General features: G+C 50.7%; 1 protein-coding gene across 2 annotated transcripts in view; it reads right to left on the minus strand.

Moving 5' to 3' along the window:
* CPNE5 (copine 5) overlaps positions 1-26,095 on the minus strand; it is a 101,452-nt gene that overhangs the window by 54,174 nt on the left and 21,183 nt on the right. For both annotated transcript variants that reach the window (XM_027958670.3, XM_027958669.3), the window contains exons 4-6: positions 2,801-2,904; positions 1,342-1,381; positions 1,051-1,127 (exon numbers count right to left, since the gene is read on the minus strand). In XM_027958670.3, coding sequence (XP_027814471.1) covers positions 1,051-1,127; positions 1,342-1,381; positions 2,801-2,904 — 221 coding nt within the window. The remainder of the gene's footprint in view (positions 1-1,050; positions 1,128-1,341; positions 1,382-2,800; positions 2,905-26,095) is intronic.

Raw genomic sequence — 26,095 nt, forward strand, 5'->3', positions numbered from 1 at the left:
GAAACAGACCCAAATAACTCAGGTGCTTTTGACCCAGGCAGTTGGGAGCTGAGAGGAGAAGACACACACTGACTCCTGGGACTCAAATTCTATAAGCTTCAGAGCCCTCAAACAGGGGATTACTCTCTATTCTCAAGAAATGATAGCTATTTATCACTATATTCTGTGAAGCCAGAGGAGGAGAACTTTTGGGGGACAAGGAGGACTTTCTGGGGGCTCTGAAGTTTCCACATAGCTGTTGGGGGTCAGAGACAGGGCCTGGGAAAGAGACCAGCCTCCACCTCCCAAATAACACATTCTGCAGTTATTGATCATGATGAGGGGACATTGTCCAGTGTGAAACTGACAGAAGCGAGGAGGGGGGAGGTGGGCTTTTCTGCCCACCCTGCCCTGTGACCTGGACAAATGTCCCAGTTTTCAGGCCTCTCTTGCCTGGGCCCTGCTCCTGGGGCTTCCTGAGAAACAGGGACAAGAGAGGTCACCCCACTGCCTGGGCAAGCCTGGCTGGTCCCTGAAGCCACCCCCAGGCTCCACTGTGAGAAGCCTTGAGACTCTTCATGGCGGAGCCTGTTCAGTGTAATAGTTTCCCCCTAAAGCACTGAAAACCCTATGATGCAGGGGCAGGGTGGGATGGGGAGGGCTTTGCCATCCTAGCAATCTGAAGGCTACTCTATGTGAGCAGATCCCTAGGTTCAAATCCTAGCTCTTCTACTTCCTAGCTATGCGGCCTTGGGCAAATCACTTCCCTCTCTGGGCTTCAGTTTCTTCCCGTATATAACGATGGGGTGGGGGGTGGGAGTGGACTACATAAGGTCTCGGGCCATTCTAAGGAATGTGGGTCTCTAATAAGTGAGCCGAGTTCCCTCCAAGATAATTGGGTTAAAAGTCCTGTAAGGGCAAGGCCCTTGCAGTCTCCATATTTTTGACTGCCCATGATGACCGGCTGACGGCTTGCCCCTCCCCTGAGCTAGCCCTCAGCAAGGATGAACAGCAAGTTAGACCATCACTGAGGAAGCAACCCAGACAGGCTCCACTTCCCTGTATACTTACGTGAGGGACTTCTCCAGGCGGCTCCCAGGGGACCCCACAATCTCTCCAAGGGTGCAGAAAGCCTGGCCCAGGAAATCCTGCACATCCAGGGTGCAAAAAAGACCAGTCACCCACTAGGCTCACAGTCTTCCCACCTCCCCCATCACCCCACACCTGGATATACGAGGGCTCTGAAATGACAGGATGTAGCGTCAGACACACACACTGTGTCATAGTGAAGCCCAAGGCCAACTCAGAGCTTGGCATTTAGGAGACTTTCAGAATTGCTGGGCAGGTGCTGGCAGAACTCACATGTTTGGATAAATCAGGACTCTTGGAGTCAACATCATACCTGCAGGGAACACAGAGAGATGGTGAAGGCAGCTGGGGCAGCCTGCCCTGAACTGTCTGGCTTCTTGAGCTGAGCCAGAACCCATGCTCTCCCCAAACCAGGCACTAACACAGTGGACATTTCTGGGAGTAATAGCAGGGAGACACACATGGTAGCCTTCTAGTGTGTCTTTTGATCTGGGAGATAAATGGATATCAACATGCATCATGGGGTAGGGTTCTTAAGATTTGAGCACTTTACTATATATAAGTTATGTTGTTGTTTAGCCAATAAGTCATGTCCAACTCTTTGTGACCCCATGAACTGCAGTCCTCCAGGTTCCTCCATCCATGGGATTTCCCAGGCAAGAATACTGGAGTGGGTTGGCATTTCCTTCTCCAGGGGATCTTCCCAACCCAGGGATCAAACCCACATCTCCTGCGTGGGCAGGTGGGTTCCCTACCACCGAGTCCCCAGGGAAGCCCGTATATAAGCTGTGTATGTGTTAGTCACTCAGTCGTGTCCGACTCTTTGCAACTCCACGGACTGTAGCCTGCCAGGCTCCTCTGTCCATGGGATTCTCTGGGCAAGAATACTAGAATGGGGCGCCGTGCCCTCTTCCAGAGGATCCTCCAGATCCAGGGACTGAACCTGTGTCTCCTGTGTCTCCTGCATCAGCAGGCAGGTTCCTTACCACTAGTGCCACCTGGGAAGCTGACTTCCCAGCAATCGGCTGCCCTGCTGCCCTGGGCCTCGAGTCCTCCTATTCCTCCCTCTGTGTTCGTCTCCTTTTCCTGCATTTTCTTCCTTTGCTCCCTCTTTGCCAACCCCTTTTCGCCATTCCATCCACAATTCTCTGGGGCACAGTGCTTTCTAACCACCCTATACCCCGAACAAAACAATAAAACACTCCTCCACCTACTCACCAGACTAAAACCCCACTGTCACCTTTAACCTCAGGAGAGGGGCACTCTGCATCCATGTGATGAACACATAGATGCTTTGAGTCTGATCAGCTGGGTAACCTCTGCAGGAGGGGAAACTGGAGGGGACCTGCCCCCAGAACCAGCTTTGACAGAGGAAGAGTTCGCTGGGGACTTGGGCTCCCTGGAGGCAGAGCTGGAGTTGCCCCCAAGATCTCCCTCAACCACCCGCCCCAGAATCAGGTAGCTTGCCTAGTGTGGCCCTTCCACACTAAACAAATGGCGGGGGGTGCCTTTGTTCCCTCTCCCCACCTCTCTTCCATCTCCTGATGTGGGTGGGGCTGGACTTCAGCTAATAGTCCCTTTTCTCCCAGGTCAACCCCGGGCTTCCTCTGACATGACAGATCTCCTGCCTTCCCGAGTGAGGAAACCGCCGCCCCAACAACAGGTCCTGGAGCCCCACCTCCCAACCGTGGTTCCCACCCCAGCTCCAACCTCAGCACCATCTTCCACTCACAGGTCAAAACGGAGGTTCTGCTTCTCCTCGAAGAAGTAATCCACGATGAACTTGCGCACAAAGTCGGGATTGAGTGTGTTGTCGATGACTTCGGTGCGTCCAAACTGCAAGAGGAGAAGGGGCGTGGGTCTCGCAGTCAGGATGGAGGGACTGGACTCAGAGCCCCTCAGTCCTGAACCCGGTAGTAATGGAAACCGTGCCTCTTCCAGCCCCTGGCCCCCACCCTCATCCCCTAGTCAAGGAGAGAGCTCCCTCATCTAACAGTGGAAGCTGTCTACCTTCAGCTCTAATCTCCACTGTCATCCCTTTACTCTCCCTTTTTTTAAATAGGTTCCGCTCAAGTGAGATAGTGTTTTTTTGTGTTTTTTTTGTGGGGATTTTTTTGGGCTTGTGGGATCTTAGTTCCCCAATCAGGGATCAAACTGGGATCTTTAGTAATGAAATCACAGAGTCCTAACCACTGGATGGCCAGGGAATTCCCAAGTGAGATGGTTTTGATATTGGGACATCTGAGCAGACCCTTCACTTGCCCACCTCCCTGCCTTTGCCTATGCTGTGTCCTTTACCAGGCCTCCCCTTATCGGCCAATGGCGTGTCCTCCACTCTTTCAAGGTCCATTGTTAATGCTGCCTCCTCCAGGAAACTGTCCTGATTCCTCCAACCAGACGCCTCTGTGAGCACACTGAGCTTGTGCTACCTCTATGATTACCTTCCTTCTCGGACTGATTCCGATTTAGGCATACTGATTTGATGCCCTGATGGTAAACGCAAGGCAGAGACAGGGGCTGTGGGATCTCTGAAGACGCCTTCTCCTGGTGTTCATGCCCTTGTGTAATCCTCTCCCCTTGAACGTGGACTGGAGTTAATGGTTCGCGTCTAATGAAGATTGGACTGGAGCCCAAGTCACTTCCGAGGTTATGTTATAAATGACTATGGCAGGGCTTCCCTGATGGTCCAGTGGTTAGGAGTCTGCCTTCCAATGCAGGGGACACAGGTTTGATCCCTAGTAGGGGGACGAAGATCCCACACGCTGGGGGGAAACTAAGCCTGTGATCCACAACCAGAGGAGCTCCCACACCACAAGGACCACAACAAAGACACAGCACAGCCAAAAAAGACTGTGGCTTTGTCTTGGGCACCTCGCCTCTCTCCTGCTCACTGTGATGCGGCCAGATGCCATGGTGTGAACTGACCTATGGTGAGGCCCATGTGGCAAGGAACCACGGTGGCTGTCAGCCAACCCACCCCTGAGAATCTGAATCCTACCGAAAACCACTGAATGAACTTAGAAGTGGGATCCTGCCCCAGCCCAGCCTTGAAAGGACGGGGTTCCTGGCCAACACTTCGATGGAAGCCTCGTGAGAGACCGTGAGGCAAAGGATTCCACAAAGCTGAACCCAGATTCATGACCCTGTTGTTTACGTGGCTAAAGTGTGTTAGTCTTTCAGTTGTGTCCGACTCTTTGCGATCCCATGGACTGTAGCCCGCCAGGCTTCTCTGTCCATGCAATTTTCCAGGCAAGAACACTGCAGTGGGTTGCCATTTTCTCCTCCAAGGGACCTTCCTGACCCAGAGATTGAACACGAGTCTCCTTTGTCTCTTGCATCGGCAAACGGATTCTTTACCACTGAGCCACGTGAGAAACCCCATGTGGTTTCCCATGCTAATGCTTAAGGACTCAGCTCCCCAGAAGTCCAGCTCTACAGCTCCCATAGTTCACCTCATATCCCTATGACTGCACTCACCACATGCCCTAACCATGATCTACTCTTTTCATCCCAATAGATAGAGCTTCTCAAGCAATGGGAGGATCCAAGTTTTCCTCATCTTTCACAGATGATTATAGCAGCAGCAGCTGCTGTAAACACTTTGCATCGTATTCCCTTAATTAATCCTTTTATGGTAGGCTTCCCTATTTTATGGCTGAGAAAATGAAAGCACCGAAAAGCCAAGTAATTTGTTTAGAGTCGCAAGGCTAATAATTGCTGACTTCAGGCATTCTGGCTCACATTCTCTAAGCATGTTGCCCTACATGTAAGGTTCCGGGAGCAAGAACAGCCGAAGCCACTGCTCCCAGTGACTGGTGCAGAGTAAGCTACTCATTGTTGAATGAAGTAAGATCCAAGGAGGAAATGGATGAGAAGGTTTGAGTTCCAACTTTATCACAAGCTGATTATGTTGCAAGATCAGAGACTTTCAAGGCCTCAGCTTCCTCATCAGAAGATGGAAAATAACACTACTGTGTTCTGGGACTACCCTGGTGGCCCAGTGGTTGAAAATCAGCCTACCCAACCTGAACGGGAGGGGAGTTTGGGGGAGAATGGATACATGTATACGTATGGCTGAGGTGCTTCGTGATTCACCTGAAACTATCACAGCATTGTTAAGCAGTTATAACCCAATAAAGAGTTTAATAAAGGTTTCAAATAAAATTAAAAAGAATCTATCTGCCAATGCAGGGGACGTGGGTTCGATTCTTGGTCCGGGTGCGGCAACTAAACCTGTGCGCCCCGGCTTCTGAGCCTATATTCTAGAGCCGACGCGCCACAAGAGAAGACATCATAATGAGAAGCCCGCTCGCTGCCGTTAGAGAAAGCCTGAGCACAGGGACGAAGACCCAGAGCAGCCAAAAATAAACAAATAAAAACACTACTTGTTCTGCTTGTTTCTTTGAGTTATCCAATTCAATTCAATTATGAATTCAACAGTTTTCAAGTACTTATAAAGTAGGCCCGGCCGTGTGGTGGGTCCTGGGCTACAAAGATAAATAGAATATGAATCCTATATTTCAGGACTCCTCTGTCATAGGTGAGACAGCTCAGACACAGATAATAACTACAAGACAGTGTGAGAACAGTCATCACAGAATTACATGCAAAAGTCTAAGGCAGAGTGCGCTCCTCTGGCTGGGGAAGCCTGGAAGTCATTGAAATGTACCAAAAAGCAGATCACTGGGAGTCCTGTTTCACATACCAGTCCAGGCATCTGATTTCATAGAGGTCTGTATCCTTCATTACCTCTGAGCTTTTTTACAACTCTGTAAATTACAGAAGGCATAACGTCATGCAAATGATTCTTATCCACAGAAATGCAAATGAATTTCCCTCAGTGGAATGCAATTGATTATTTGATTATTACCCAGTGGATTTGCATCTATTTGTAAATTCATCTCAGCATTCGTGATTGTGTATGTGTTCGCGTTGTTGGATTTGAACCAGTTATAACATCTTACTGGTTCCCTCATTAATGAATAAGTTGAATAAAATTTTGCTATGTGTTCAATTTATATTTCTGTGGGAATCATTATTTTATCTTTAAAAAATGTATCCTTTAACAAGAGATTTTTCAAAATAACCCATGCTCGGAATTCCCTGGTGGTCCAGTGGTTAGGACTCTGTGCTTTCACTGCCAAGGGTGAGGGTTTGATCCCTGGCAGGGGAACTAAAAATCCCACAAAGCTTGAGGCAGGGTCAAAAAAAAAACAAACAAAAGAACCCATACTCAAGCCCTACCACAGGCCAATTAAATCCAAATCTCAACGGGTGGGGTCTGAACAACTGTATTTTTAAAAAGTTCCCTACACAATTTTAAGGTGCAGATGGTGTTAAGAATCACAGATTCTCAGTAGGAAACAGGGTCTTCCCAGGTGGCACTGGCGGTAAAGTACCTGCCTGACAACGCAGGAGACGTAAGAGATGGTTTCAGTCCCTGGGTGGGGAAGATCCTCTGGAGGAGGGCACGGAAACCCACTCCAGTACTCTTGTCTGGAGAATCCCATGGACAGAGGAGCCTGGAGGGCTACAGTCCATAGGACAGGATTGAAGCAACTTAGCATGCATGCAGGGTGAAGGAAGAAAATTAACACTTATTGAGCCCCTTACTGAACAGTCAGTAGATTAAGTGGATCTTTATAGTTGAGTTATTGCAAATCCTAAAAGATGATGCTGTGAAAGTGCTGCACTCAATATGCCAGCAAATTTGGAAAACTCAGCAGTGGCCGCAGGACTGGAAAAGGTCAGTTTTCATTCCAATCCTAAAGAAAGGCAATGCCAAAGAATGTTCAAATTACCTCACAATTGCATTCATCTCACATTCTAGCAAAGTAATGCTCAAAATTCTCCAAGCCAGGCTGCAACAGTACATGAACAGTGAACTTCCAGATGTTCAAGCTGGATTTAGAAAAGAAAGAGGAACCAGAGATCAAATTGCCAACATCCGCTGGATCATCAAAAATGCAAGAGAGTTCCAGAAAAACATCTACTTCTGCTTTATTGACTACTCCAAAGCCTTTGACTGTGTGAATCAAAACAAACTGCGGAAAATTCTTCAAAAGATAGGAATACCAGACTACTTTACCTGCCTCCTGAGAAATCTGTATGCAGGTCAAGAAGCAACAGTTAGAACCGGACATGGAACAACAGACTGGATCCAAATCAGGAAAGAAGTACGTCAAGGCTTTATATTGTCATCCTGGTTATTTAACTTCTATGCAGAGTACATCATGTGAAATGCTGGGCTGGATGAAGCACAAGTTGAATCAAGATTGCAGGGAGAAATATCAATAACCTCAGACATGCAGATGACACCACCCTTACGGAAGGAAGTGAAGAACTAATAAGCCTCTTGATGAAAGTGAAAGAGGAGAGTGAAAAAGCTGGCTTAAAACTCAACATTCAGAAAACTAAGATCATGGCATCCAGTCCCATCACTTCATGGCTAATAGATGAGGAAACAATGGAAACATTGAGAGACTTTATTTTTCGGGTTCCAAAATCTCTGCAGATGGTGACTGCAGCCATGAAAATAAGACGCTTGCTCCTTGGAAGAAAAGCTATGACCAACCTACATAGCATATTCAAAAGCAGAGGTCCTTCTAGTCAACAAAGGTCCTTCTAGTCAAAGCTATGGTTTTTCCAGGAGTCATGTATGGATGTGAGAGTTGGACTATAAAGAAAGCTGAGCACCGAAGAATTGATGCTTTTGAACTGTGGTGTTGGAGAAGACTCTTGAGAGTCCCTTGGACTGCAAGGAGATCCAACCAGTCCATCCTAAAGGAGATCAGTCCTGAATATTCGTTGGAAGCACTGATGCTGAAGCTGAAACTCCAAAAGTTTGGGCACCTGATGTGAACAACTGACTTGTTGGAAAAGACCCTGATGCTGGGAAAGACTGAAGGCAGGAGAAGGGGATGTCAGAGGATGAGACGGTTGGATGGCATCACTGACTCGATGGACATGAGTTTGAGCAAACTCCTGGAGATGGTGAAAGGCAGGGAAGCCTGGCGTGCTGCAGCGCATGTGGTCTCAGAGTCGGACACAACTGAGTGACTGAACTCATTTCATTCGATTCTCACAAAAACTCCGTGAGTTGTTACCCATTTTGCAAGTGTGTGGTCAGTCATTCAGTCCTGTCCAACTCTTTGTGACCCCATGGACTGTAGCCCACCTGTCTCCTCTGTCCATGGGATTCTCCAGGCAAGAACACCGGAGTGGGTTGCCATTTCCTTCTCCAGGGATTTTGCAAGTGAGCAAACTGAAAATCAAGAGGTAAGTAACTTGCCCAAGGTCACAGAGCTAGGCAGAGCTGGATCTAAACCTAAGTATGTTTAATTCCAAAGCTCCTTATGTTTTTTCCTTCATCTAACTGCCAAGAGTCCTCAAGCATTATGAAAGCCAAGTAAATATGAGGTTTACTTCACAAGCATTTATAGAAACCTCCCTGTGTGCAAGTCCCTGGGAAGGACGTTGAGTTGAATTAAGACTGGGTTCCTGCCCCACCCACCAAATTCCATAACAATCTTATAACGTATAACCCTGGTTCCAAAAGAGTTCCCGAATTTTCCTCTCCTGTCTTTGCTAATTTTTAATACCTCTTGTCTTCAGATGCAAACAAAATTTCTCCTAATAGCTTTCTAGAATGTGGACTATTCCAGGAAAACACCCAGGTTCCAGAGAATCCTCTTTTAAGAAAGGGACCTACCTCCTCCTCAATACACTCACTGCCTTCCTCTCTCAAACACATTAAAAAAAAAAAAAATCCCTCCGGCAGAATTTTATATAAAAATCCCAGCCCAGAAAGAGCAAGTATGCCTTTGTGCAGCCTGCCTCCTCCTTCCACTCCTGGCAGAGACTCCAAGGAAAACACCCATTAGGGAAGATGACAGCGCTGCTTTTAAAACGGCACTCGAGGCTTCAATAGAGGGGAATTCCCTAGAGATTGATCTCTGCCAGAGAAGAAAATGGAGTTCCCCTGGAAACAGGACAGGGAGGGGGACTCCAAGGGCACCCAGTATCTCCTGGAACAGGAAAGGGGGTAAGTGAGTCTGGCTGGGCGGTGATGAATTACCAGGACCCGGAGTAATTAACATATGCATATCACAAACTACTGTGTATGGAATCTTCAACCCAGGGACTTACTAAAGATTGTTTTATAGCCTTCATTACTTGGGTTACTAACAAAGAAAAAAAACGTGAAAACTTGGATTTAAAAAATCCAAGGAGCCACCGGGTCCCTGTTAGACCCAATTTACACTCCTATTCATGATGGTCAGAACACAGATAAACTGATTGTTTTGTTTTTTTTTTTTAATCAATTTGGCTGTATTTCATCCTACATAGAATTAGAGCACTTTCAAGCCTAAGGGACTTGGAGAGATGAGGTACTAGGGAACTAGCAGTGGGAAGAAAGCACGCAGAGGCTGAGATCTGGCTCTGCTGGGGGGCGGGATGGGGGGTGAGGGGGAGGGGGAGTAGGTTAACCCCTCACCACCCAGAATCCGGAGCCAAGTCAGCCAGCTCCCAGAACATCCTTCTTCTAGCTCCCAGGAAGGATCTGCGCCTCTGAAGCCCATTCTGAAGCCCTTTGTCCATACTTGGTCTCTAAGGATGGGAGGGGGCCCTGACACTGCTTATAGTCTGGGGAACAGACCACCAAACACTGGGGGCCACAGGAACTCTCTGATTAACGAAGCTGCAGGGAAGCCAGAAATCTTCTTTGTTTCACCAAGTGATTCTAATGCAGAGAACCCTAGAGAATTGTTGGGTAGATGGCAAGTGCAGGACTGAGCAGGCTGGGGTGTGAAACTGGGGAAGGGGCTGAATGATTGGGTGGTGAGGGGACTTTGACCCCACTGACAGGGACAGCCTCCCAGAGGGAAGAAAGAGAAGGCACAAAAGAGAAAAAAGCCTGGAAATTCAGGGTGTTTACCTTCTGAAAAGCTTACTTCTTGTCCCTGGCAACCAAACCCAGTGGGAAAAGCTCTTGACCTGTCACAAAAGATGCTCCCAAGGGGTCCTAAAACCCCTATGACTAAGCCCCAAGAATATCAATTAAGCAGAATTAATTACATAAGTTCCAGTGAGACCCTCAAAGTGGGGAGGCAGACTTGGAACTTCTCTGAGGACTAAATTAAGTGGCTCTCGGGGGTTGTGCTACACAGAGAAGTGGAGATTTATGGGGGCGGGTGGGGGGCTGCACCGCCACACTGTCCTGGGACAGGGGCCAGTGCAGATGAAGAACCTAGGACAGTCAAGCAAGGCCTTCTCTTCCCACATCCAGCTACAAGGCCGGGAGGGGGCAGGCCTGCCTCAAGATAGGGGTGTCCCAACCTGCAGGCGGCACTGGGCTGGCGATTAGGCCTAGCCTGCTTTGGAGGCTTGTTCTCTTGCTAGAGAGAGAAGTGCTACCGTCCCGGCCTGCCCAGCTCCTTCTTGGTCCTGCCCTACACTCCTGGAGACTGTTTCCCACCAAACTCCATCACCCGGTTCCCTTGCCCTGTGGGTTCCAGTGGGGTTTGGCCAGCGGGTGGCTCAGTGGTAAAGAATCCGCCCACCAACGCAGGAGATACCAGAGACTCAGGTTTGATCCCTGGGTTGGGAAGATCCCCTGGTGTAGGCAATGGCAACCCACTGCAGTATTCCTGCTGGGAAAATCCCATGGACAGAGCCTGGGGGAGGCTACCGTCCATGGGGTCACAAAGAGTCAGACACACACACAGCGGGAGGCACTGGCAGATGGGAGGAGAGGTTGGGCTATTACTTCCAGCTCCCACCTAGTCTCAGCACCATGGTTCTGGGAGGGGCTGCTTCCCCACTGACCTCACTCACCTCCCACTCTCACACAGTAACACTGTCTCCTTCCAATGCCCCTTCAAGCCTGGGTGGGAACCACTCCCTGTCTTTGCCAGGCCCAGAGTGTGGCACCGTCCCTTGTGGGTATCCTCAACCTCACCCACACCTTTGAAAGAAATCCATTAAATCTCTTCTGCGAAACCAGTTGACTAGAATTCTCCTTCCTGCTGAGCCCCTGGCTGATATATTTTCTCTCTCTCAGACACATTCACACACTCATACAATTTCCAACTGTAACGGACCATAAACTAAGAACAGTCCCCACCTCCACCCCATTCTTCTCAGACACTGTAACATTTACGGCACGAGTAAAGTCTGTGACTCCTGCCGTGCAGCCTAGATGCCCAAGGTCCGAGACAGCCCTCTGGGATGCAGGGTCCCAGCACAGCCATCCCACCTGTGAGACTCTGTGGAGACTCTCGGGGACCAAGGCTCCCATCACAGCCTTTACTTTGTAGAAAGTAGACATCCTGGCCCCATCCACACAGGTGCCCGAGAGCCCAGCAGGGAAAGGCAACCGCCAGATTAGAACCAGCTCTGAGGGGCTGTGATGCCCTGAAATTGAATGCAAATGTCTGTACATGTCCTCATTTTCTGGGGAGAGAAGCCATGGTTTCCATCAGTTTCTCAAAGGGAAGCATATCTTCAGAAAGCTTTATAAACCACTGATTCAAGCTTTGAAGACAGATCTTAGGGTTTCCCATAGAAGGCAATAAAGTAGTTATTAGAGCAGTCTGAGGCCAGACTTCCTAAGTTCAAATCCTGGCTCAGCTACTCACTGACTGTGTGACTTGGTCAGATTCCTTTGTTAGGGAACTGCTGACTGAAATTGATCACATTGGTCAGCCACAGTGATAACCACTTGCATGAGCTGCCTCACAACAGGAGGTCCCGATAAGGAACATGGCGCTGCAGCTGAAAAACTAATTGGGAGAATTCGGGAGGGGCCAAAAAGAGTGAGGAGACGTCACCCTATAATATGTCCTACCAACCTCCCAGAATCCTCTGTGCTGGAATTCTCCCAGAATATTGGCTGAGAGATGCACACGTCACCAGGAGGGACCCTGAGTCAGACCAAATAAGGGCCAAGCAAGATGATTGGTCAGAGAACCCAGAAATTAATCCCATTGCCATAAAGCCTGGGTTCCCTGGTGGCTCAGCTGGTAAAGAATCCGCTTGCAATGTGGGAGACCTGGGTTCAATCCCTGGGTTTGGGAAGATCCCCTGGAGAAGGGAATGGCTACCCACTCCAGTAATCTGGCCCGGAGAATTCCACGGACTGTATAGTCCATGGGGTTGCAAAGAGCTGGACACAACTGAGCGACTTTCACTTCCACTTTCCATAAAACCTAAGACTGTGAACCTGTAGCAGAGTAGTTCTGGGTCCCCTTAACCTGTTGTTCTCCACCTGGGCGCCCCTTCCCAATAAAGTCTTTTGCTTTGTCAGCACGTGTGTTTTCTGGAACAATTCATTTCTGAGTGTTAGACAAAAGCCCGCTCTCGGGCCCTGAAAGGGGTCCCACCTCCTGCAACACCTTCACCTCTCTGAGCTTCAATTTCCCCTTCCATAAAATGGAAATGACCATTTATCCACACATCATAGGGTTGTCAGAGCATTATTAAATGATTTAGTGTACGTAATATACTTCAGAAGGAGAGGAGGGCATCAGAGGATGAGATGGCTGGATGGCATCACTGATGCAATGGACATGAAGTTGGGCAAATTTGGGGAGATGATGAGGGACAGAGAGGCCTTGGCGTGCTGCCGTCCATGGGGTCACAAAGAGTCGGACACAACGGGGTGACTGAACAACAACGACATACTTAGAAGAGAGCCCGAGGCATAAAACATCCTCTGTAAATGTATGAGTCCATGCTCTGGTTCTTTATAAATCCCAAACCCTGGTGGCCAAGCCACCCAGGAAGTGTATGTCCCCCAAGTCTCTGAACTCAGCCCTGTCTCTGAGATGCTCTGGCCCTAACCACTAACCTTTCCTACTAGCCCTCCACACCTGAGACGGTCTCGGTCCTCCATCTAAAGGGGTCCTCTCTGCTTGAGTCCCCTGGAGGCCCCAGTTTTATGTGGTTTCTGTCCAAACATCTTCTACATACAGGGTGAGGCGGAGCGGAAAATGCGGTGCTGGCCCTTTGCTCTTAGAAAGCAGCTGCTCCATTAAGATCCAGGCTCGGCCCCTCCCGTGGGCTCCCCTCAACACCTAGCAATGCCCCCAGGCCTCCATTAGAAAAAGGCAGTAGGATGTGTAAAATGTGCTTAGCCACCCAGGCCTAGAGAAGAAAATTCAGTCTGGGGACTTCCCTGGTGGTCCTGCGGTTAAGAATCTGCCTTCCAATGCAGGAGATTTGGGTCTGATTCCTGGTCAGGAACTAAGATCCCACAAGTTGCAGGACCAACAACCAGAGTGAAGCTTCCTGCTGCAGCTAAGACCTGAGACTGCCAAAAATAAAGAGATATTAAAAAAAAAAAAGAAAATCCATTCTGCTCACTGATAGAAAAGGGAGGGCAGGAAGCTTGTACAAGGAGGCTGCTAGTGGTTGTGGAGGGAGAGAGGGATGTCCTTGGCCCGCTCATCCCCAGCTCAGACACTGGAGATACAGAACTAAGCCAGCCTGGGAGAGGCTCTCTCTGTTGCTTTCAGATTTCTAAAACCTGGTCCCTTTCTTCTCCCTCACAACTCTCTGTTGGGGCGGTGACAGCAAGCAGCTCAGGGATGTCTCCCAATTTGTCAGGCAGCTCCATGCAGATGACCGTGGATGGAGGGCCCCGGGGGCTGCAGCCAGGGAGGAGTAGAGGGTATAGCCAAGCCAGCGGCCCAGGAGCCTCACACTGGCCAGGGCTCTGTTCCTTATTATCTATGTGAGACCACCTGGGTAACCCCTCAGAGAACGCATTTCCCCATCGATAAGACAGAGCCTCCTTTCTTCTCCTGGGCAAGGCTAGAAGGAAATGTGTATGAAAGGCTGCCTGGAGCATCTGCTGCCCAGTGGGTTTCAAAACTGACATCAACTATCGCCAAGCCCTACCAGGCGCCAGGGGCTCAGTGCTCTCCACATATTAACTCATCTAATGTTCTTAATACTGGGCTTCCCCGGTGGTAAAGGATCCGCCTGTAATGAATGTTCATAAAAACTCTATGAGGCAGCACTATCATCACCTTCATTTTACACATAAGTAAACTAAGATAAGGTTCAGAGAGATTGAGATACTTTGCCCAAGGTCATACCGCAAAAGTCTGGAACGAAGAGGATTCAAACCCAGGCAATCTGGCTCCTAGTCAATTAGGGGTTGGTCCAGTCACTTACCAATAAGAGGTTAATACTGTGAATGAGGCTAGGACTATGTCCTATCCAGTCTTTGCCCCAGCTCAACCACTGAACTGGCTTTCCAGGTGGCTCCAGAGGTAAAGAACCTGCCTGCCAATGCGGAAGATATAAGAGATGCGGGTTCAATCCCTGGGTCGGGAGGATCTCCTGGAGGAGAGCATGGCAACCCACTCCACTATCCTTGCCTGGAGAATCCCATGGACAGAGGAGCCTGGTGGGCTACAGTTGATAAAATCACAGAGTTGTACACGACTGAAGCGACTTAGTATGCACACAACCTCTGAACATCTCCAGTGCTTACTGTCCCTTCCATCTGGTTAACTCTTCTTGTGGGGCTGAGTAGTGCAGGTGAATGCCCCCGAGCTATTCCTCTGCTCAACTCCCACCGCACCGGTAATCCCTACACACACACACACACACACACACACCATAGTCCTGGTCCTTCCTATGATTTCTGTAAATATTCACTGATTAACAGCTTGACCCAATGGCTCAGTGGTTAAAGAATCTGCCTGCAGGACAGGAGACGCAGGTTTGATCCCTGGGTGGGGCAGGTCCCCTGGAGGAGGAAATGGCAACCACTCCAGTATTCTTGCCTGGAAAATTCCATGGACAGTGGAGCCTGGTGGGCTACAGTCTATGGGGTCACAAAGAATCAGACAGGACTGAGCACACAGCACACACAACAAGCTGACTTAGAACTGAAGATTTTAGGGCCAGAAGGAACCAAATCCTCTCAACCAATGAGAAGAGAGCAGCTGGGAAGGGGGAATGGGGTGCCCTGATGGAGGTCACACAGCTGATTAGGAAGAGGGCGGTGACAGGAGCCCAGGCCAGGTGGAGCTCCGGCTCTGAGCAGTGCCCTCGTGTCCTGGAAGCCTGTGGACACCCCCTGTCCACCCCCCACCTCAGGTTTCTTCTTTCCATCAGATCTTCTCATCATGACTTCTCATCTTCCAAAGACTTCCAGACATCCACGATTTCATTTAACACCCCCACTGATCCCCGGGGGAGATGACTTTATTACCATCCCCATTTTACAGATGAAGAAACTGAGCTCCAGGAGGTCGGAAGAGAGGGCCAGGGCCCCCAGGGGTGACAGAGGCACTGTGTCCTGGAGTGTCCACTCACCACCAGCCCCTGGAATGAGTGGGTGGCTCTGCAAGCCCGAACAGCCTAATGACCCCTAATTCACACAGTTCTTGCCTTTTTACAAATTACAGCTGGATGAAGCTTCGGAGACGTCCCCTCAGCTGCAAGGCCCCCGGTGGCTGTTGGCCAGGACAGAGGCAGGTGGGAGCTGACAGACTGCTCTCCACCACCAAGCTGCCCACCCTTCACCAGCTGGAGGCCCCCTATAATTCTCATCCATTACTGATGTCTCCTTAATGGGGGATTCTAAAAGGTTCACTGCAGGGCCCAACCCCTGGACCCTCATGAATCATGTTCACCAGGATTAACATTAGAGGCCAGAAAGCCATCTGATTCAAACAGAAATGGGACAAGGGGATCTGCTTGGCATTGCAAACACGGGACCGGGTGGGCACCCAGGGCTGGGGAGAATGGCCGGAGGTCTGGGCATCAGGAATGAGGGCATGGGCTGAGGGATGCCCACACAGCACCCGGTCCCCTGCCAGGTCTGCCACCGTCTCGCGCCTGGAAAGTTCTCTCAGGTTCGCTCATGGGAGGGGTCCAAGACTCTGTGGCCACCTCTGCCTTGGAGAATGAGGAGAACCAGGCCCAGGGAAAGCAAGAGGCTTACCTAAAGTCACCCAGAGCCACCCATGACTTCTACGGCCTCCCAGACCACTTCCTGATTTGGCAAGGCCTCTAGTGAGAAAGGGCAAGGGTGGAGACAGGGGACCTGGGGCTCCAACGGCCTTCCTGGTGATCAGGCCTGAACGAAGAAGGTTCCCGATCTGGCCCCAGACACTGACAGTGGCCTGTGAAATTTTACCAAGCTTTGTAATAAAAGACATCCTGCCAAAAAGCTTAGTTCCTAATTAGTCATCGTTCCAGATAATCTGTTAAACCGTCTCAGCTCCTGGCGGCGCTTTCACCAATAAGCCTGGCTGCCAAGCTGATGGTGAAACACCCTCCATTGGCTTGTCCTCTGGATCCTGCCTAGGCTGCTGGGTCTTGGGCCTGGCTATAGCACTTTTAGGGGAGCAGGGGAGCCTGAGAAAGCCTGCTATAACAGCACCTGTTCCTTAGCACACCCCCAAATATCTATGGTTCCTATCAAATGACATCAAGACACCTGAGATGACTGCACCAGCAGTTCCTTCCTGATCCGCCATCAGTGAAATGATACCATCGGTCGTGTCTCACTCACGGCTTCTTATAGGAAGAGCAATTATTGAGCATTTCCTATGTGCTGGGCACTTTATGTGAATCAATTCCTTTAATCCCCACAGCAGGCTTGTGAGCCTAAGCACTTGTTCAAGAGCCCCCACTGGGAAGGTGGTGGCCTCGATTTGGACCCAGTTACCTTGACTTCAGAGCCCACGCTTTCAGCAGTTCAGCCGCAGCGCTGTAAAGTGTGCCTGGACGCTAACGCCAAAGAGTAAATAGATTTCTCAGCTATCAAGGGACCTGGCCTAGATCCTCGGGGTTTACTAGAAAGGCTGACGCCTTTCTCTAAATGGAAGCGTAGGCTTCTGTCTACTGTGTGACACAGAACTAACAAACACCTCTGGCTGAATGGGGGAAGGGGCGGCAGGAGCCACTGACAAATTTCACAGTCGGCCCTGGACCTCAAAGCCGAGAGCTAGAAAAGCCTATTTTGAAAGTCGGTGGCCTGGGCAGATGAGAGAAGCAGAGCCTCGGACTCAGAAGACCACAGCACGTCCCGGCTCTGCCAATTTCTAGCAGTCTCTGGGCAAAGCAGGGCGCCCCCCCTCCATGTCTCGGCTTCCTCATCAGGGATGTGGTGAGGGCCGTGGGGATAACGGGCTGCGGTGATGTGGGGACTGCACGAGGCAGTAGGAATGTCAGTCGTCCTCCTGTTGAGGATCAGCAGGACCGGGGACAGAGCCCCCGAAGCTTTGCCTGACGATGCTTCATCATCGTCATCATCATCATCCTTTAAGTGTTGAGCACGGGACTTCCCTGGTGGTACAGTGGATAAGAGTCGGACACGACTGAGCGACTGAACTGAACAGTGGATAAGAATGCAGGGGACACGGGTTCAATCACTGGTTTGGGAAGATCCCACAAGCCACGGAGCAACTAAGCCCGTTTGCCACACTACTGAAGCCCAGACGCCTAGAGCAGGCACTCTGCAGCAAGAGAAGCCACTGCAAGAGACGCCTGAGCACCACAGCGCAGAGTCGTCCCTGTTCTCTGCAACCAGAGAAAGCCCCCGCACAATACAAAGACCCAGAGCAGTCAGAAATAAAATGGATTCATTAAAAAAAATTAAGCATTGAGCGCAACAAGGCACTGAGCTGAGTGATTCTGTCATTTCGTCCCATCACAGCCAAAGGAGCAGGCATCAGGGTCCCAGAGTCCCATTTTGCTGATGAAAATAACTAAGGCTCAGAGAGGTTGAGAAGTGGAAAAGTCAGGATTTCAAGAGACACGGAAATAAAGCAGGTTCTAAAGCCTAAGACTGGGAACAGGCCCCTAAGACTGGGAGCAGATATCTGTGGCTCCACCTGGTCCCTCCCAGAAGCAAGGCCTCTATCCTAGACTGCCTGCTGCTGATGACAGGGCGTCAAGGCCCTCAAAATTCAGCTGAAAATTCAGGAACAAATCCCACCAAAGACTGCCCAAGGAACCCAGGGCTCAAGAGTGACCTTTATTTGTTTGGCTGTGCGGGGTCTCAGCTGTGGCACGTGGGATTTAGTTCCCTGACCAGGGATGGAACCCGGGCCCCCTGTATTGGGAGTGTGGAGTCCTAACCACTGGCCCCACCAGGGAAGTTCCCAAGAGCAGCCTTTCTCTGCAGAGGTAGATTGCAAAAAGGGGAGTCTGGAAAACCAAACCCATGGTGGGGTGGTAGTCCTCCTCGTTGAGAGGCTTGTCTCTTGCTCTGGGCTTTAACAATAATAATGGTCCACTTGTCACTTTCCATCTTTTGATAAAGGTCTATGTTTTATGATGCGGGCCAGGTCCTATGCTGGTCATCAGGGATCCCAAACTGGGCTCACAGCCTAGTGGGTGGAGGGTCATTTCATTTCACTCTTAAACTCTTGGCCATTGAATCAACCTGATGCCCACTGCCGGTGCTCACCCCCTCTCATCCCAGGAGCAACCTGTCTTCCTGCTTCTGTCCTTTCCCCTGCAATTGTCCTGCACACCGGGGACAGAACTTTCCTTCTGAAATACAAGCCAGGCTACATCACTCCCCTGCTCAAAACCCTCAGATCACTTCCCACTGCACTAAGGGCAGTGTCTGAACTCCTACATGGCCTACAAAGCCCTACAGAATCTGCCCATTCAAGCTCTGTGACTATATGGCCCATTGCCTTTATCGTCCATGCCACTCAAATGATACCAGCTTTCTTTTGTCCTTTGAGTATAGAGAGACTGTTCCCACCCTAGGGCCTCTGCACTTGTTCCTTGTCTGGAACCTCCCACTCCCAGACTTAGGCATGGCACTACTCAACGCTCAACTTGGCAGGGCCTTGCCCGATACCCCTCTAACTAAAGCACCTCCCTTCTCCCGGTCACTCTCTATCTCATTACACTGTCTTATCTTTTTCACAACACTTATCAATCAGTACTTGAAATCAATTTCCTTGTTGACCATCCTAATCTTCTCCAGTGCAGGGACTCTTCTTGTTTCGCCCTCCACTACGTGCCTGGACCAGTGTGTGGCATATAGTAGGTGCTCCATAAATGCCTGTTCCTTGACTGCTCACTCTGGAAATCATGATTACATTTAAGACTGCAGATGCCCAACAGGACTCCCAGTAGGTGCCATCCTTCCGTCCCAAGCTCCTTTCCTCTCAAGCTGATTGCTAACCTCTTTCCAGCACACCCTGGGCTGCAGTCAGACTGAGTCACAGCCAGCATGTGAATGCATGCAGGCCATTCACACCCCAGGCTTTGCTTTTGTGAGGCCCCATTCCTGGAATGCCCTTTCTTCCTCCCACCATCCTTTGAGTCCCAGGTATGGTGCCATCTCCCCCCGGAATTCCCCCTGGATCTGTCCCTGCTGTGAAGTGCTGAGAATTCCAATCTAAACTCCTTGGGAGGCTCTTGGACTAGTTGTAGTCTGAAACCTGGGGCCTCGAGAGGATCTGATCCAATACCCTCATCAAGATCAACGAAAGGAGGCTTTTCAGTCTTTCTGTGTACGTGTCGGTTCTCCACCCCCTCTCATCCCAGGAGTTCCACGGCACTGCATACTGTCTTCCTGCTTCTGTCCTTTCTCCTGCAATCATCCTGCACACCAGCTTCCTGTAAGGCCTCTGAGAGCAGGGACCTCCCTGCTACCCTCTGCACCCTGGAGGTTACCACAGTGTCTTACTTGAGGGACTTCCCTTCTCTTGGCTTCCATACTGCTATCTTTAGAAAGGATTACCTGTGAGAACGTATATAAGCCGCCTGGTACATTGCCCGGCACCCAGAGCCCATCAGTGGTCTATGATCAAGAGCTATCTTTTGCCAAGTGCCTACTTGGCTTCTCCGCTGACCCTACGCTGTACTGTGTGGTGCTTAGCCAGCTGTGTCTGACTCTTTGCGACCCATGGACTGCAGCCCGCCAGGCTCCTCTGTCCACGGGGATTCTCCAGGCAAGAATGCTGGAGGGGGTAGCCTATCCCTTCTTCAGGGGACCTTCCCAACCCAGGAATCAAGCTGGGGTCTCCTGCGTTGCAGGTGGATTCTTTACCAGCTGATCTAACAGTGAAGCCCCCAACTTACCCTGTGTTATCTCAAATCCTTAGAGAATCGAGCAGGTGAGTATTGCTAGTTGCCCATTTTACACATGAGTAATATGAGGTTCAGAGAGGATACATGTCTGGTTCAGTTCACAGAGCTCTAGGTATCAGGGTCCTAAAACAAACCCAGGTTTGTCTGGCTCCTAAAACTGCCCAAGACCCCACCCCCACTACACGGTCTGGGCATACTCTGTACCTGCCTGCAGAGTTGTTACAAGGATTAGAGATGATGAGTCTGAGATGTGGGGTACACCGCAGGCACTCAGTAAAGGAGGCCTGTTGTTATACAGACTTTCTGTACATCTCGACTGATTCTTTGAGTAGCTTAAATCATCAGTTATCAAGGAGCAATCTTGGTTGCTAAGATAGGGGTGTCTAGGGAGCTCAGAGAGAGCTGAAGGTAGATCAGAGGTGGATAAAGGCAAGGGCATGGTGGAAAATTACCTCTGGAGGAACAGAGTGAGAGTGGGCAGTACCCCAGACTGGGGGTTCTGAATGCTGGCTGCAGAGAGAGGGTCAGAGCAAAGGAGAGTTTCTTCCTTAAGTGGGTACCAGGCCCTGAGGAAGGAGGAAAAAGCTTGGAATCAAACAGCAGAGGGTTTTCTCACATGATTTTAAATTATTTTTTAATGAGTTTCATCCATCCTCCAAGTGGGAGTTACATTGGAAAGACCCTTATTAGGAGGTTTCACCTTTAATACGCTATCTCCTGGGCACTGGAGAGCCATATTAACAGAGGGGTGTTAGCAATGATTTTTCACAGCCAACGGGAAGGTGTAGAGAGACAACTGGATGGTTAGAAAGTCTGTACAAGCATTTAAGTGCTTGAACAAGCAGGGAGCAAAACTCGGCAGAGACCAGTGTGACTTCATGCCTCGGGAGTGGGCCTGGGATACCCCAGGTTCTCCCACAGACGGAGGCTGCCGTGGCCTGATCATCACCAACCCTGGAGCATCCCCTCAGCCTACCTCGAGAAGCCTCTCAGGTTAGAGGCAGGCCCTGGGACCTCTCTGAGCTTGTGTGTGACTAGGGACCACTTGCTAATATTAGGTTAGAGCCTAACCTTAACTGTCAGACCATGCGAAACTGCCAATATTTTCAAATTGCAAATCCAAATGATTAATCTGGGCTTCCCAGGTGGCGCTAGTGGTAAAAGAACTCACCTGCCAACGCAGGAGACGTTAAGAGTCGCAGGTGGGATCCCTGGATCAGGATGATCCCCTGGAGGAGGACGTGGCAACCAACTCCAGTATTCCTGCTTGGGAAATCCCTTGGACAGAGGGGCGGACTACAGTCCATAGGGTCGCAAAGAGTTGGATGTGACTGAAGCGACTTAGCATGCACGCATGGTTCACTCTAACACATGGCGCACATGGAGAAATCAGCCTGGGTCCTGACTTCATGGTTTTGTAGGCCCAGTGTCAAGGCTGAGCAGAAACAGAGATGTGCCTGACCCAGCCCTGACCGTGGGGGCAGGTGTCTCCCCTAAAGGCCCGGCAGCTGTGGACAGCCAACCAGAGTTAGGAGACTTCATCACAGACTGAGTCCCAGCCCGACACTGATGAAGAGCATGGCCGTGCACAAGTTGCTTCCCCTTGCCCCGCCTCGGCTCCTCTCTGGGATCTGGGCCAATTGCATCTCCTTGCGGTGGCTGCAGAGTTGGGTAGGGATGAGCGAGCAGAGCACACAGAAAGGGCTGAGTCCCTGGTAGATCCTATCTTATGACCATTTTTAGGGGAGTCCAAGTGGGAGAGGCTCTAACCCCAGGCTAAGAGGTTGATGTCTTGTCTCAGAGCAAGGGTGAAATGGGTGAATTCCTGAGCTGTGATTCAGAGAGTCTTTGGAGGCCAGGAGAAAGCCTATTCTATTCAAGGGAAGCAAGAAAGGAGACTTTGGGGATGAATCTGGAGGTGACCTTTGGGGCCAGAGGCAGGGAGGATGATCAGGGTCTGGAAGGGGGATGAGGCACACAGAGAGGCAGGGTTTCGTGGGCAGACTGAGAAGACATCTGGATAAACACCGCAGGGGACCAAGGCACCCTCGAGGCTGGGAGTGGAGCTCCTGTGCCAGCAGTGGTCCCCATCCTGGTGGCTGGCATGCCACGCTGCAGCGCTCTGCATGTGACACAGGGGTGACATCCTGGCCTTTCCTGAGAGAGCCCCTCCTGACGAGGGACCCTCACACGCAGGGTTGGGAAGCCCCCTCCCCCAGGAAGCCCTCATTCCTTGGAGCCAATGCAGTCACACAGCCTCTGAGGAGGGGACTCGAGTTTCCCAGGAAGCTTGCATATTGCAGAATGTTGGCTGTCATTCATGAGTTCTAGGTGCTGGGAGGGCATGTTGGTTTGATTCCCAGGGTCTCCAAGTGTGGCCGTTCCCACTATGAAGGGCCAGGTGCCCGAGCTGGGCAGTGATATTCTACCACTGATATTTCACAAGCGTTATCTTAGTCCTCCCAAGAAGATCTCCTAACCCCATTCTACACATGAGTAAGATGAGACTCAGAGAAGATAAATACGTCACCCAGGTCACATAGCAAATCTCAGAGTTGGGCTGGGAACGCAGGGTTTTGGACATCAAGTTCAGGGTGTCATCTGACAAGTCATTTGGCTGTTATTCATGATGTCCTTCGGGACCAGATCAATCTGGGAAAAGGTCTCGAGCGGAGGAGCACAGCACTCCGTTTCATTCAACCCCTATCACTGCGTGGACAAATGACTGCAGCTGACGCAGGGCCAGAAGGCAGAACCAAGATGCTGAATGCACTACCATAATTCAGCGTGAGCGTCAAAGACCAGAACAGCAGACTGGATCTGCCAAATGACACACAACAGAGATAACTGTAAACCCTCACGTCTAGATTCAAAAACACCATTGCCAAATCTGAGCTAGAGGAATTCTGTTCGGATAGCAACCCATGTGAGAAAGATACAGGAGCCCCCAAAATCAAGATGAAATAAGTCAAAGACGTCTGTCAAAGAGGCCAGTGGAATTCTAGACACTGTCGACAGACACGTAAACCTCGGAAACTGACCCACGGAATGCATGATTGTCTAGTCCAAGACCCGGTGAGGAGACAGCCAACCCACGGTGCCCTCAGCTAGAGAAGGGGACAGAGCAGGACACACACTTTGGAAAGAACAGTGACAAACAGACTTGTGTTCCAGAAAGTGTGCCCAGCCTGGCAAAGGGACAAGAGACACTAAAGAACGACTTGGAGAGAAAGGGTCACATTCTAAGTCTGCCCCAAAGCAGACTAACAGGGCCCTGTGAGCTGTCCTCAAACACTGAAAGAACACATGGGAGAGAAAACCAGCTTATTTGGCACAACGAGTATGGAATTAGGAACGAGTGGAGTTTTGCCCTTTATATATTATTCTATTATAGCTCTGACGTCATGCTCAGAAACTCCTTTCACATTAACCTCTCTGTGCTGCATGCAGTTTCCTCCTCTGTTCAATGAGGCCGATAATAATGATAACAACAGTGCGGCTGCAGGTACCTCTATCACGGGGTTGTCGTGAGGATTACATGAGTTACTATGGTAAATGCTTAGATCAGGGCCAGGGTCCTTCACTGTTAGCTAAGTGTTTGCTATTAGCGTTACTCCTGCTGTTATTGCGGGTTTTTGTTACCTCCCTGAATTGAAAGGGAGCTCTGGCCATAGACAGTATCTGGTCCCTTTCTGTGTCCCCAGCATCCATCCCCCAGCGCAGAGCAGGTTGAGTCAAAGTTCTGTGGAGGCTCATGTCAAGATGCTCTGAAGAAGATCATCCTGAACATTCAGAGATGAACTGTCATTCCCAGCTGGTGTTAAGATGTTTAACAGGCTGAGGTTGCTCAAAAATAGACTGAGCGCTCAGGCAGGGCCGCGTGGGCGTGGTGGCTGGGGCCGCATGCCCTGCGGGTGGTGTGGGTCAATCATCAGGGGACACCCTCAGATTCCATGATACCCATCTCCTCCTTTCCCAGGGGCCCTCAGCCTGGGCAACCAGCGGGCAAGGGAGGGGCAGGGATCACCCCTACCCCTACCCTTTTCCAACAGGGACCCACACACAGCCCCGTCTTCCTAAGTGAGACTGTTTCTGGGACTCCTCCTGCCGGGCCATCCTGCCCTTCCCGGGACATGCAGAAGGCCCCAGCAAGCCTTGATGCAAATAGTGCTCAATTTCCCGGGCTAAAATTACATCTTGAGTCAATTTTCATAAAGTGCAGTGACAGATTTAGGTGCTGGGAAGATGGAGCTTTCTCAGAAGGCATTAAAATGACCCAAACAGTTAAAATCAGCTGGAACTCAACAGCCAGGGGCTGCGAGAGCAGCTTTCATCCTTCTGCGGCCTTATGCAAAAAGGGGGGTCTGGACCCTGCCTGGAGAAACTGCTGTGCCTGCACTTGACACCCTCCGGCCATGGTATGCGTATCTCGTGGCCAACATCCAAGCTCATGCAGGGACATTTTGCAATGAAATGTGGAGCCATGCGAACAGGTTTGTGTTTACCAGGGAAAGCAGTCTTCCATAGCAGGGGCCACTCCGTAGAGGTGGGTCTGGATTATTCTTTAACCTCTCCATTCCTGATATTTTCCTCTGCAGGTCACACAAAGAACCAGGCAAAGCAGTAGGGCCTTTGACGTGTTTGACGGAAACGTCCCTTCTCTAGAAGCAGCTTGAAGCCTGTGTCCCCGGGTAGCCCATCGACAGAGCTCTGCCACCGCGGCCCCTGAAGGCTGAACGTGGTGCTGACGGATCCTATAAACAGGATCAGCCTCCTCTCTGACATTCTGACCCTGTGAGCCAAGCAGTCCTCAGTCTGATGGTCACGAGCCCCCTTCAGCTGCCTCTCCCTGCATCTTACCCGCAACACCGCCTGAATGCCAGCCTCACGCATTCGCTCGCTGTCTGTCTCTCCAGTCCCTGTCTGCCCCTCTGGATGCACTTCAGCCCTTCCCCACCCTGCTCTGTGCCTGGGAGGCCAACGTGTCTGGACTGGATCAGCAGCCCCTGCCCCGAGTCTCCCAGGAGGTTCCCCCAAGGGAGGTGAAGGCAGGAGAGCAGAGGGTGGGGAGAGCGAGGGTGGCCGGGCTGACCTCGCACCTCCACTGAGGACCCTGCCCCTGTAGAGAAGCTCCCCTGGGGTTCCAGGAACCACCCCCACCCTCCCCTTACCGCCTCGGGCCTGGAGAGGTCCCACTGTTGCCAGCCTCTGCGATTCACCAGCCCTCCTTGATTTCCTTGAGCCCCGCACACTCCTTTATAAATAGCCTTTTATCATATGTCTCGACCACCCAAGACCTAGGCTGGCCTGCTTACTCCCGTCCCCTCCAAGCCTGCGCTTTCACCTCCATTTTGTTGTTGGGCCCTTGCAAGCACCGTGTCTCCCGGCTTCACTGAAACCCAGCTTGACTCAGCTCTCCCAAGTGGACGCTCCCGCTGCGCTGGGGTTGAGCACCCCGATTCCAACAGCTGAGGCCAGTCCCCCTCCTCTACAGAACGAGGAGGGTGAACCCGCTGAGCTCCAGAGTTCCTTCCAACCCACAGTCTCCTCTGCTCCCTGTCAAGCACCCCTTAGAGAGGTGACTGGCGTTTAGGTTCCAATTCCATTAAAAACCCGAATGACACTGACTGTAACGTTCTCTCCACTGAACTCCCGTTCTGTTCTCATCAATACCTCTCATCACATCCTCCTTCCGCATTATTCATGCACGGGGATCTCCCCTTCCAGGCGGAAGACTCCCCGTCCCATCTGTGTTTTTGGTGAAATTCTTCTTTTGGCCTGTCTCCCTCTTTCCCTCAGCACCTCATGGATGTTTCCTATTGTAGATATTGACTGAAGAGGGACCAGTAAGGCCCCACAATCTGGCCGATGCTGTACAATAATATTTACCGAGCGATGACTACACAGCAGCCACATTATATCCACCCTGCCCTACAATCAT

The sequence above is a fragment of the Ovis aries genome, chromosome 20 (assembly GCF_016772045.2).
Source record: "Ovis aries strain OAR_USU_Benz2616 breed Rambouillet chromosome 20, ARS-UI_Ramb_v3.0, whole genome shotgun sequence".
NCBI lineage: Eukaryota > Metazoa > Chordata > Mammalia > Artiodactyla > Bovidae > Ovis > Ovis aries.